Raw genomic sequence first — 13,995 nt, 5'->3', positions numbered from 1 at the left:
ATCTTAAGTCCTGACAGATTGTCTTGATGTTTATGAGTACAGGAGATAAATGAAAAAATGAAAGAACTTGTAATCTAATAGCAACTTGGAATAATTTGAATGTTGGACTATAATTTGCTATGAATAAGATATTTTTCATTTCCTTTCTGAACAGAGAGATAAATGGCAAGCTTCAGTACAATTTTACGAACTTGGATAGTTTAATTCACAGACTCTGGCAGAATGGGCTAAAACCAGGTAAGTAACAAACAAAAATGAATAGGAAGGGCACAGAGTACAATTCTCATGATGTTTCTTGCAACCCTTTCCCATAATATCAGTGTAAGATTAGCAGAAACACAATTGTCGAGACAGTATTTTACACAATGTCTTCAAGCTTTCAAATCATCGTGCAACAAATAGTCTAATGATTGCTTTCAAATTCTGTTCCTTGTGCTTCATTCAATTTCCTCAAACCCAGACTACCTGGTAAATCACCTCTCTTAATCTGAAATCAAGATCTTGGCTATCGATAGTGATCTATTGGTACTAAGTAAACCATGCCTCATTGGCTGGTGAATTTCTCTGACAGGAATATTTGACATTGACTAACTTTAAACCTGAACATTGACAACGGTGTGTGACTTTAGTTTCATGTCATATCTTGGACATTCCAGCATCTTCTCCTCCTCTTGAGTGTCTCACCATGCTCCAACTCTCACATCTTTCAATTATTGTCTATTGCCACTCCAAAGTTTGTCCCTTATGAGATTCCATCTTGTCTTATATTGTTTGCCATTCTCAGTAATTTAAAATTTCATCAGAAATCCCTTGATTCTTCTCAGAACTTATTGTTTTCCTGTTCTCTAAAATTGATATGGTCACATATGCACTCCTGGAGATCATTTTCCTGATCCTTCACTTGTTACCATTGTGATGATACCTTCAAATTCTTCCTCGTTTCTAACTTGTTGAAGTAGATAAAAAAAAGATTTTTAGATATAACTTGTCTACAGTATTCCTGGAGCAAAGTTTTCTCAAGATTCTAAATCAAAAGCATCTTCACTTAATTTGCTTTTGATTTCTTACTTATTAAACTAATCAGTTACAGTTTAGCAATTTACTTTAGAGGAACAGACACAGATCTTGCTTATCATTAGAATATTTACTCCATATTTTAAATGATTTGAATTGTGATCAACATGGCTAAGAATTTTCTGCATTGTGTGAATCCATGTTATTTTCATTTTGGGTTGCACTGCACCAGAGTGTTAAATTGTATAATACACTTTGTATTTTGATTATTTTTTATGCAAAGTTAATTGACTACATTAATTGTCATCTATTTAATTAATGCTTTGACGATAAAGCTTCTTCCTTTGTGTTTTATAGGATTTGAACTCATGGGAAATCCTTCAGGTTATTTTACCAATTTTGAAGATAAAAAACAACTATTTGAATGGAAAAAAATGATCACCTGTTTAGCACAAAGGTACATAGGTAAGAACTTTTCCATCATCACCAACATCCAATTCTCAACACATTGCACCTTCTCAAGCATTTACAATAGATGCTGCTTGATCTCTTCCCTTGCCCCATCCAGCATCCAAAGACTGCGGTTTGATGTTTACTGTCGTTGGCACTGAATGCACTTTACTATTCGCTCTATTTGATCGAGGTGCTTCAGTGCAAAACTGAATCTGCGGCTATGGCCTGCAGCCATTGACACAGCACTGAACTTACTTATTCGGTGGGTGTGGCTGTAGCCATCGGTTCCTAGACTGGCTTCACTCGCCTTGGCAGCTCAGGGTTGTGGACTCACTTTTAGGGACTCTGTGGTTTGTTGTTTAATGTTCTGTGTGTTATTTGTTTGCATGATTTGTTCTGGTTTTTTGCAGATGTGATTGTCTTGTTGTATGCAGTTTCCTTTAAACAAGTTCTATGGTGTTTCTTTGTTTCATGGCTGCCTGCAAGAAGACAAATCTCAAAAGTTGAATACTGTATACATTGATAATAAATATACTTTGAACTTTGAACCTCTACACTGGAGAAGCCAAGAGCAGAATGAGTGCAGAAAGCCTCTGTTCGGTCTGCAAACGTGACTGAAACCCAGCTAGCTCCCTGTCATTTCCACCCTGAAATTTTCTGTTTGGCCTCCTACATTGTTTCAATCCTAACCCTCCTACAAGGTACTATAGGAACTGTGGGTGCTGATATCAACATTAATTTTAAGAAAATTAGACTTCTAATGTGCGTGCGAACTGGCCAGGTCTGATGAAGAGTCATCGGCTTGTAAGGGTAACCCTTATTTTCTCATTTGCTGCTTGACCTGCTGAACTTTTGTGCATTTTGTTCTTATTTCAGATTTCCTGCAATTGTGGTCCCGGTCCAGTTCATCCATTTCTGGATCCTAAGATAAATATTGGTAGGGATTTTAGGTGCCTGTATGAAGCCATTTTGCTTTGTTTTACTCTTCAACTTCATTGCAAACTCAGAGGGAAATCTAGATTTAACTAGAGCTCCCAAGATCAGAAAGTGTCCATTCTGTAATATCAGTTCAGATTCTGTCTATCCACAGATGCTGCTTAATCAACTGATTATTTTTTATTCGTCATATTAATATGTGCATAGACAAACCTTGCACTTTGATTACAAAATCTGTATTTTCCTTTGCAAATGTTTCCAATACCCCTTGTTATCTTTTGTGTTGCTGTTCGTTCTTCGGAGTCAAAGACGACCACGACTTCTGTCAGGTGGAGAGTTTGTGACTGTGGGTCCGGAGGTGACTGGTGAGGCCAATCCCGGCCCTGAAAGCTCGTCCACATGTGGGACACATGAGGGCAGGTGCTGCAGTGGAAAGGGAGGTAGCTCGAGCCTTGCGCGCGGCGCGTTTCCTCTGAGCCTCTGCAGTGTGCCTGATTTCTGCTGCATGCGCTCCTTTAGTGGTCCTGCTCCACCAGGTTGGGCAGTCCAGAGCAAGCGATTCCCAGCTACTGGGATTGATGTTGAGGTCTTTGAGGGACACTTTGAGACAGTCTTTGAAACATTTCTTCTGCCCTCCAACTGAGCGCTTGTCCTAGCTCAGCTCTCCATACAGCAGCTGTTTTGATAGTCAACTGTCAGACATCCTGATGACATGGCCAGCCCATCTGGCTTGGGCTTTCTGTAGGAGGGTGTGGATACTGTGGGTGCTAACTCGCCAAACAGGACCTCCGTGTCTGGGACTTTGTCCTGCCATCGTACGTGGAGAAGTCTGCGGAGGCAGCTCAAGTGGAAGTGGTTAAGCTGTTTAGCGTGTCTGCTGTAGACAGTCTAGGTCTCGCTGGCATAGAGGAGGGTGGTGAGAACCACTGCTCGGTAGACCTTCAGCTTGGTGGCAAGGCTGAGTCCTCTCCGCTCCCATACATTCTCACGGAGTCTCCCAAAGGCGGCACTGGCTTTGGCAATTCTGTTGCTGATCTCTGCATCTATGTTCACCACTCGTGATAGAGTACTGCCCAGATAAGTAAAGCTGTCGACTGCCAGTAGCTTCTGCCCCTTTACTGTGATGTGTGGTTCCTAGTAGGACCTTCCAGGTGTGGGCTGGTACATAACTTCGGTCTTTTTAGTGCTGATTGTAAGTCCGAAGTTGTCACAGACTCGTGAGAGGCAGTCCATTTCTCGCTGCATCTTCTGCTCTGTGCTGGCGTTGAGGGTTCAATCATCAGCAAATAAGAAGTCTCTGACGACGGTCTCCTTTACCTTTGTAACAGCCTGTAGACACCGGGGGTTGAATAGCCCACCGGCAGTCCATATCTGACGTGTATAGCATCCTGACAATCACGGAAGGCATCAGTCAGCATAGCAGAGAAGACCATGCTAAAGAGTGTAGGGGCGAGAACGCATCCTTGCTTCACACTGTTCGTCACTGGGAAAGCTTCTGACTCATCACCATCATCCAAAACTTTCACCAACATGCCATCGTGGAACTGCTGAACAATCGTGATGAACCTGCTAGGGCAGCCAAACTTCTCCGTTATCTTCCACAAGCCATCTCTGCTGACCGTATCAAATGCCTTGGTCAGATCGACAAAGGCCATAAAGAGGTCGCTGTGCTGCTCTTGACATTTTTTCCTGGAGTTGGCGTGCAGCAAATATCATGTCAGCAGTTCCACGCTCTGCACGGAAGCCACACTGGCTTTCTGGGAGGAGACCTTGCTCAAGGTGTTGGAGAAGGCGATTAAGGAGGACGCGAGCCAAGATCTTCCCAGCTATGGACAGGAGGGAGCTGCCTCGGTGATTGTCACAAGACTGGCGGTTGCCTTTCCTCTTGTAGATGTGGACTATACTGGCATCTTTCAACTGTTGCGGGACCTTTCCTTCATTCCACGTAGACTGGAAGAGCTCAGTCAGCTTCTGCATCGTGAATGGGCCTCCTGCTTTGTAGACTTCAGCGGGGATTGCATCTGATCCTGGTGCTTTGCCACAAGAAAGTTGCCTGATGGCTTTTCTGACTTCTTCTGTGGGGAGGTTGTCAAGGTTCAGTGATCTCCACCTGAGGAAGGCGAGCAATGGCCTCATCATTGATTTCAGCAGGGCGGTTGAGGACCTGGTTGAAGTGTTCAGCCCACCTCTCCAAAATCTGCTTTTTCTCTGTCAGCAGCCGAGTCCCATCTGCACTGAGGAGGGGGGGGAGGAGCCAGAGGACTGAGGTCCATACATAGCCTTCAAAGTGTCGTAGAAACGCTTGGTGTCGTGACTGTCTGTGTAGCCCTGGATCTCATCAGCCTTATTGCTGAACCAGACATCCTGCATCTCACAGAGTTTCTTCGGCACTTTCCGTCTTGTACTGGCGAAAGCATCTATCTTTGCTTGTAATGTGGGATCGTTCTGGTGCGTTCTGAACAACTGGTGTTTCTCTGACACCAGTGCCTGTATCTCCTCGTCGTTCTCATCGAACCAGTCTTGATGTCTACGGATTGCTGGTCCGAGGTGTTCGAGAGCGGTAGAGTAGACTTTGTCTCTGAAAGCCATCCACTGCTCTTCAATGCTGGTGTGGTCATCCTGGGGTGTGTCAAGCAGCCTGCTATCTAGGTCTTCACAAAATTCTTCTGCAACTACGCTGCTCTTCAGCTTGGAGACATTGAGCCTCTTTGCAGTCTTCTGACCTTGGGGTCTTCTCATAGGCAGGATGCAAAGTTTAAACTTGGACACTATGAGTCGATGATCCGTCCAGCAGTCGGCACCACACATGGCCTTTGTCACTCTCACGTCTTGCCAGTCCCTCTTTCTGGTGATGACATAGTCAATCAGATGCCAGTGCCTAGAGCATCCAAGCTGTCTTGTTACGGGAAGGGAGGCGGAATATGGTGTTGGTGATGACAAGGTCATGCGTAGCGCATGTCTTGAGGAGCAGCAGGCCATTGCTGTTACACTTGCCAATACCATGCCTTCCAAGAATCCCTTCCCAGGTCTGGTAATCGGTCCCCACTCTGGCGTTAAAGTCCCTGAGGACAATAAGCTTCTCTGACTGTGGGACTGCTGCTATGAGGGCGTCAAGTTCTTCATAGAACTTATCTTTGATGTCTTCTGGGTTGGTCATCGTTGGGGCATATGCGCTGATCAGCATTGCACTCCTCTTATTGCCAAGTGGGAGCCTAAGCATCATCAGGCGATCGTTGATGCCCTCTGGAAGCTTGGCAAGTTTATGAGCGAGGTGGGATCGGAAGGCAAATCCAACGCCAGCTTCTCGTCGTTCAGTGCTGCTGCGACCGCTCCAGAAGAAGGTGTACCCACCACCACGTTCTGTAAGCTGGCCCTTGTCTGCTAGGTGTGTTTTGCTGAGTGCTGCAATGTCCATGTTATAGCAGGCTAGTTCTTTGGTGACCAGTGCTGTTCTGACATAAGGTTAAGCACCCTCACTTTCATCTTCTTTGTAGTTCGACCGCTGAGTGGGATCCCTGCCAGCTGCGGTGTGCTGGCCAGGGTAAGATGAAGCCAGCTATGTTTGAGGCACCTTTTCTAGCCCCTTCCTCCATGGAGGTGAGCAGAGTGATTCTTAAAGAGGGCTGCTCAGACACCCAGGGGGCTGCCGAGGTCCACTACTGCTTCATTCCAGCGGAGAACGACCCAATGCCCTGGGCCGCCTGTGTGCAGGTTTGTGACGACAGCTTCCAGTGTATCCACACCTGCTGCTTCGCCACTCGCCCATCGCCACAGGACTTGAAGTTTTTTAGCGGAATGGGTTTGGAGTCGTGACTTGTGCTTGACTTGGATTAAAGTGAGGGAGAGTTGCGCAAATCATCAGCCTCACTCTCTCGTCCTGACCTATCTGTATCCAGTTGCAAGACGGAGTCAAGACGGCTGGAGGTAAGTCGGGATGCGGTGGATGGCCAGCAGTGTCCTGTGTCTCACTGTGCCCTGATTGCGCTTCACAATGCTTTGCTGGGTCCAGCTTTCTACTCGTTGGACCGCCAAGTGGTGATCTCCTCCGCACGGTCCGTCGGATTCAGTCTTCGCATGCGTAGGTAGACAAGCCCTAACTCACCAAGAGTTTGAGGCCCATCGGCTACCCTCACCAGATTTTGCCGGCTAGTCGAAGACGTTGCCCGGGGTGTGGCAGCTGTTCCATGCAAACAGCTACGAGGAACCACTAGTGAGAGCTGAGTGTCACGTGAGGACCAATATGGACGAACTACTCAGAAGAGTTCGACGTGTTCCCCGTCAGAGGTATTACCTCTCCCTGACACCCCATACACCCCTTATCTTTTGTACCCTCCTCCCAATAGCTTATCTCTATCTTTTCATTCCAAAACCAATTCTGCTATGTCTCAACTCCAGTTTAGAAACCTTTTTGAAAACTACTTGATTAATGTGTTCAGCATCGTTCAAGTTTTACACTTCTCCATGGGTCTATTATTTGATAAATAATATTTAATATTAGCATGGTTATAAAATAACAAATTACAAGTTCCTACTTACACAGATAACTTTAGTTTTATTATGACTTTTATTGATTATACTCATGATTCTTAGTTGCTTAATCTTTACAATTTTAATAAGACATAAATTTTCAATATTATGAGAAGTCTTAGGCAAATATATATAACTAGCACAGTACTGTAATAATTTTACATATTACTCTGTACGGCTGCCACAAGAAAAAAAAATCATGACATACGTGAGAACTAATAAACCTGATTCTAATATGGATCTCTATTGTCGACAGGGGGCAGGGAGAGCGGAATCATGGTTGGGAGAGGGAAGGGAGTGGGACACACCATTCTGTAATAATCAATAAACCAATTGTTTGGAATCAAATCACCTTGCCTGGTGTTTCAGGGCTTGGAGAGTCTGGACCCACACCACCCCAGCACGCCTTCTCTGCCACCCATCCCACACCCTTCCCCAGCACTCCACCCTCACCTTCTCTGCCACCTGTCCCACACCCTTCCCCAGCACTCCACCCTCACCTTCTCTGCCACCCGTCCCACACCCTTCCCCAGCACTCCACCCTCACCTTCTCTGCCACCCGTCCCACACCCTTCCCCAGCACTCCACCCTCACCTTCTCTGCCACCCGTCTCACACCCTTCCCCAGCACTCCACCCTCACCTTCTCTGCCACCTGTCTCTCACCCTTCCCCAGCATTCCACCCTCACCTTCTCTGTCACCTGTCTCTCACCCTTCCCCAGCACTCCACCCTCACCTTCTCTGTCACCTGTCCCACACCCTTCCCCGACACTCCACCCTCACCTTCTCTGTCACCCGTCTCACACCCTTCCCCAGCATTCCACCCTCACCTTCTCTGCCACCCGTCCCACACCCTTCCCCAGCATTCCACCCTCACCTTCTCTGCCACCCGTCTCTCACCCTTCCCCAGCATTCCACCCTCACCTTCTCTGTCACCTGTCCCACACCCTTCCCCGACACTCCACCCTCACCTTCTCTGTCACCTGTCCCACACCCTTCCCCAGCATTCCACCCTCACCTTCTCTGCCACCTGTCTCTCACCCTTCCCCAGCATTCCACCCTCACCTTCTCTGCCACCCGTCTCACACCCTTCCCCAGCATTCCACCCTCACCTTCTCTGCCACCCGTCTCACACCCTTCCCCAGCATTCCACCCTCACCTTCTCTGCCACCCGTCTCACACCCTTCCCCAGCATTCCACCCTCACCTTCTCTGCCACCCGTCTCACACCCTTCCCCAGCATTCCACCCTCACCTTCTCTGCCACCCGTCTCACACCCTTCCCCAGCATTCCACCCTCACCTTCTCTGCCACCCGTCTCACACCCTTCCCCAGCATTCCACCCTCACCTTCTCTGCCACCCGTCCCACACCCTTCCCCAGCACTCCACCCTCACCTTCTCTGCCACCTGTCTCACACCCTTCCCCAGCATTCCACCCTCACCTTCTCTGTCACCTGTCTCTCACCCTTCCCCAGCATTCCACCCTCACCTTCTCTGTCACCTGTCCCACACCCTTCCCCAGCATTCCACCCTCACCTTCTCTGCCACCCGTCTCTCACCCTTCCCCAGCACTCCACCCTCACCTTCTCTGCCACCTGTCTCACACCCTTCCCCAGCATTCCACCCTCACCTTCTCTGCCACCTGTCCCACACCCTTCCCCAGCACTCCACCCTCACCTTCTCTGTCACCTGTCCCACACCCTTCCCCAGCACTCCACCCTCACCTTCTCTGTCACCTGTCTCTCACCCTTCCCCAGCACTCCACCCTCACCTTCTCTGTCACCTGTCCCACACCCTTCCCCAGCATTCCACCCTCACCTTCTCTGTCACCCGTCCCACACCCTTCCCCAGCATTCCACCCTCACCTTCTCTGCCACCCGTCTCACACCCTTCCCCAGCATTCCACCCTCACCTTCTCTGCCACCCGTCTCACACCCTTCCCCAGCATTCCACCCTCACCTTCTCTGCCACCCGTCTCACACCCTTCCCCAGCACTCCACCCTCACCTTCTCTGCCACCCGTCTCACACCCTTCCCCAGCATTCCACCCTCACCTTCTCTGCCACCCGTCTCACACCCTTCCCCAGCACTCCACCCTCACCTTCTCTGCCACCCGTCCCACACCCTTCCCCAGCACTCCACCCTCAGCTTCTCTGCCACCTGTCTCACACCCTTCCCCAGCACTCCACCCTCACCTTCTCTGTCACCTGTCTCACACCCTTCCCCAGCATTCCACCCTCACCTTCTCTGTCACCTGTCTCTCACCCTTCCCCAGCACACCACCCTCACCTTCTCTGTCACCTGTCCCACACCCTTCCCCGACACTCCACCCTCACCTTCTCTGCCACCCGTCCCACACCCTTCCCCGACACTCCACCCTCACCTTCTCTGTCACCTGTCTCTCACCCTTCCCCAGCACTCCACCCTCACCTTCTCTGCCACCCGTCCCACACCCTTCCCCAGCATTCCACCCTCACCTTCTCTGTCACCTGTCCCACACCCTTCCCCGACACTCCACCCTCACCTTCTCTGCCACCCGTCCCACACCCTTCCCCAGCATTCCACCCTCACCTTCTCTGTCACCTGTCTCACACCCTTCCCCAGCACTCCACCCTCACCTTCTCTGTCACCTGTCCCACACCCTTCCCCAGCACTCCACCCTCACCTTCTCTGCCACCTGTCTCACAGCCTTCCCCAGCACTCCACCCTCAGCTTCTCTGCCACCTGTCCCACACCCTTCATGCAGTGCACCACCTCACCATTCCCAACATCCTTTGCTCCCCCCAAATTTCCAAACTCATTCTCAGCTCCACATTAACAAATACAGAACTATGCAAAAAGTTTTTGGCACCCTAGTTATATCTATGTGTGCCCAAGATCTCTACACTATACTGTACATACACAACAATACTTCTATTAAATGTAAATGTAAGAACTTCATAAAATGTTTGACTTACTAAAGTTTTCCATTTGGTTCATAGATAAATATAGTTTGGCATACGTCTCAAAGTGGAATTTTGAAACATGGAATGAACCAGATCATCATGACTTCGATAATTTAACATTCACAGTTCTGGGTGAGTTTATTCTGTAAATAGAATGTATATAAAGTGTCAGAAAGTTTACTGAATCCACTTGAAGTGATGCTATTCAATTCCAACAACACTTTAGTGCTTTAGGATTGCTGAAGATTTTAACATGAAGATAAGATTTAATTGAAGATTCTTTTGGGGATGGGGGGGTGGAGAAGGTTGACCTAACAGAGGAAAGTCACAGTGGTCAGGTCTCTGGCACGGAGTCTGCCTCTGACTCAGAAGTGATGTAGGGAGAAGGGCTGCACTGTGGTGATAGGGGAATCACCCTCCTGGGTTCCAGGGCCTGGGATATCTTGGATCGAGTCCACAGCATTAATAAGTGGGAGGGTGAAGAGGAGCTCATGGTCCAAGACATGGATCAGACAAGCAATGAGGTTCTGCATAGGGAGTTAGGTGCAGGAGTTAAAGAGCAGGATCTCCAGGGTTGTGATCTCTGGATTGCTACCCATGCCACAGGAGCACGAGGTGAACGTGAACACAGGAAAAAATTTAAAGTGGTTTGTGAATTCTAAAAGAACTTGGGTGAAAATTTGCATTTTGGAGTAATAACCCTCAATGAGTCATTTTCAAATGGTTCAGCAATTTAGAATTAGTTAATTAAGTATCCAAAGGAATACCTGTTACAATTTAATTCACAACAATAAAAAACATCTATTTACATAGCACCTCTAATGCAAGATCCCTGGGGTGCCGGGCAAGATGGCTGCACGTTAGTGGAGCTCCAACAACCCACCATAAAACTCTGTTAATTAGAGCATATTTATCCTGCCTTATTCGGATACAGCTGTTCTACAGTTAAAAACTGTTTTTTTCACTAAAAGTAACAACTTTGTGAGATAATTCGGTACGATGCCAAGACCTTCTAAGAGTGCTACAGTGAGCCACGTGGCTACAAGACAGGGCCCACAACCTGAAGCTCAAGGCTCACTAATGACACAGATGGACCAAGGTTCCAACATGGAGAATTTACTGGCTGAGGTTAGTCGTATGAGTTCCACTCTACTCGTGGTGGCTACTGATGTATCTACAATTAAGGAAACAACAACAAAGTTGAAGAACTCTGTCAATGCCGTTCAAGAGAGGCTGACGGAAGCCGAGGGTCACCTCTCCAGTGTGGGGGACACCATTGTGCATCTGGTGGGTGCCAGCGAGCAGAATAATAAACGCTTGATCCTGCTGTGGAACAGTGTCGATGAGCTTGAGAACAGGAGCAGACGGAACAACGTCAGGCTGGTCGGTCTGAAGGAGGGTGCAGAACGGGCGGTCTGATTAAGTGTGTGCAAAGAATCATGATTTGGCATCGAACTGAACGCAGAGTTTGAGATTGAGAGGGCGCTTCAGGTCCCAGCTACTAGGCACCCCCCCCCCCCACCCCCCCAGGCTGGTGCTAATACGATTCTTGTGTTCTTCGGCCAGAGGGAAAGTGCTGCAAGCAGCCAAAACAAAAAGAGGAGTTGAGTGGGAGGGATGCAAAGTCTCCTTTCCAGATATGTCCAGAGAATTGGCTGAAAAACCGGGGTCATTTACTACGGCTAGGAAAATGCTGCAAAGAGTCAACGTGAGGTAGACACTCGCTTATCCAGCAGTTCTACGCTTCACGTGGAAAGGAAAGAACAAATTCTTTACTGCTGCTGCAGAAGCAGAGAAATTCATTCAGGAAAAGTGCGGCGCTGGCATTGACTGAGGGACAGTAATAGGTGGAGATAACTTTTTAGGTACAACAGGGTGGGTGGGGAGCTGGATAAAGCGGTCTGTTTAGTGCTAGGCTTACTAGCTGGCACAGTACTTCGCAGACCATATCATGTGTCTCTTTCTTTTCTGTTTCTTTGTAGAGTTTATCCAGCCTATTTGTTTTTATTTGTTAGTTAATCTGGCAGGATTATATTATCGCTATGTTTTGGGTTATGTTGGTTGTTTAATTGTTGTTTGAAAGTGCAGCATTTGCAGTGTTTGTTGGTAATAATTGAGCATGGAGATAGAGTACAGCAGGTTTTTCTTTGGACTTTTTTTTTGGAATTATTGCATTCCGGACTCAGTCATCCGGGAAAATGTATATTTTTGAACATGTGTGCATGAAGTTTAGGACATGAAAATGGTTAATTTCATATCATGGAATATTAATGGGTGTGGAAACCCAATCAAGAGGAAAAAGATTTTATCATACCTTAAAGGTAAACAAATTGATGTTGCATTTGTCCAGGAAACACATTTTAAAGATGTTGAAGCACTGAAATTTAGATGAGATTGAGTGGGCCAGGTATTCTATTCATCATTTAATAGAAAACAAAATGGGACAATGATTTTAGTTAACAAAAACTTAATTTTGTATTGCTTGGAGAATTTAAAGACAAGGAAGGCAGGATAATTTGTATAGATGCACTTATTAATGAGGTGAAGGTGGTACTTTGTAACATATATGCACCTAATAAGGAAGACACAGACTTTCTTAACAAGGTGAACGAGATTTTAGGTGCCAAGGAAGGAAAAATAATTTTAGCAGGAGACTTTAACCAAGTAATGGACCCTGTTATTGATAAAAGCAACTTTCAGACTTTACCTTTACCAAGGGACAGGGCTGCTTTACATCAACTTATTGAGGATATCGGTCTGGTGGATATATGGCAATTGGTGAATCCTTCCGGAAAAGAATGTACGTTTTTCTCTCATCGACATAAATCCTACTCTAGAATAGATTTTTTTCTAATATCCAACCCCATTGTTGAACAGGTGATAGACTGTAAAATTGGCCCAATAGCATTATCAGACCATGTACCAGTTGAAATTCAAATTGATTTAAATACTGAAAGGGGAAGGAGGGGTAGGTGGCAAATGAATATTATGCTGTTAAAAGATGAGGATTTCAGTGATAAGCTGGGAGTTCCTGACGAAGGGTCTCACCCTGAAACGTCGACAGTGCTTCTCCTTATAGATGCTGCCTGGCTGGCTGTGTTCCACCAGCATTTTGTGTGTGTTGTTCTACAAAATGGGGATTGTTGATAATCATTTATGCTGGAAATGTAAAAATGAGGTGGGCACATATTTTCACATGATTTGGGAGTGTTCCTACACTGCCCTTGTGCCCATGGCTTTGTCTCCTGGGTGATAGGACAATGATACCTAATGTAAACAAAGTCAAATTTACTATTTTAAAGGTGGGTCTCATCACAGCTGCAAGAATTATATTGCAAAACTGGAAAAAACCCAGATGTCCCACTGTGAGGGAATGGACTGAGGAAGTGGTTAAGATTTCATCATATGAACACATGTTGGGAAGAATTAACAGTGAGGGGAAAGCACAAGACGCATGGGATCAATTTTGATTGCATGTTAATTTAGACTTCAATTAGAAGTTTCTTTCTGTTTCTTAGTTTTGTATGTGTAACGTTCTCCTTCGCATGTAACGAACGCCGAATTTAACATCGAGATAAACCACAGTTAATAAGAACCAGATCGCAGTAAGAGTAACCATTTACTGTTCACTCTTCACATTAACATATGGTGAAAAGTGTTGATAAAACAATACAAGATTGATACAGTGTTTGTTCCTTCCTTAATATCACATTTCAAGTGTAAATACTTGCAAAGGTGACTATAACTACATTACACTAAGGTGCAGTATACAGGGAGAGTTTACCTGCTCCATTGACTACTTTAAATACACTTCCATGCAAACTATCCGCGACTCTTTAACTAACGAAAGCATAAACATTATCTACCGTCGTTACTTCTAACAGGATCGGCATTAACATCTTAGTTCAATATATCGATTATCTATTAACTTACAGCGTTGCTCTCACTGTGATTTCTCATGCCTGCAAAACAACTTCTGCTCAGGTGAGCCTCGTGGTAAGCCCCCACCCTCGCGCTAATTTCAAACTGGTATTTTCCCACAAGACGCGGCGAAACCGGATGTGACGTCATCGCATGCCGATATATTTTACATGCAATGAATATACTTTAAACACTTCTAATT

The 13,995-nt window shown here is 46.5% G+C and overlaps 2 protein-coding genes across 6 annotated transcripts in view; one reads left to right on the top strand and one right to left on the bottom strand.

Annotated features, from left to right (window-relative positions):
* Window positions 1-13,995, top strand: part of idua (alpha-L-iduronidase) — a 197,593-nt gene that overhangs the window by 74,843 nt on the left and 108,755 nt on the right. For all 3 annotated transcript variants that reach the window (XM_059965064.1, XM_059965066.1, XM_059965065.1), the window contains 3 exons: window positions 155-237; window positions 1,372-1,479; window positions 9,909-10,004. In XM_059965064.1, coding sequence (XP_059821047.1) covers window positions 155-237; window positions 1,372-1,479; window positions 9,909-10,004 — 287 coding nt within the window. The remainder of the gene's footprint in view (window positions 1-154; window positions 238-1,371; window positions 1,480-9,908; window positions 10,005-13,995) is intronic.
* Window positions 1-13,995, bottom strand: part of slc26a1 (solute carrier family 26 member 1) — a 114,088-nt gene that overhangs the window by 61,956 nt on the left and 38,137 nt on the right. The gene's annotated exons all lie outside the window — the stretch shown is intronic.

The sequence above is a fragment of the Hypanus sabinus genome, chromosome 3 (assembly GCF_030144855.1).
Source record: "Hypanus sabinus isolate sHypSab1 chromosome 3, sHypSab1.hap1, whole genome shotgun sequence".
Lineage (NCBI taxonomy): Eukaryota > Metazoa > Chordata > Chondrichthyes > Myliobatiformes > Dasyatidae > Hypanus > Hypanus sabinus.
Note: the sequence above shows the minus strand (reverse complement) of the source record. Positions and strands in the feature narration are given on the sequence as shown.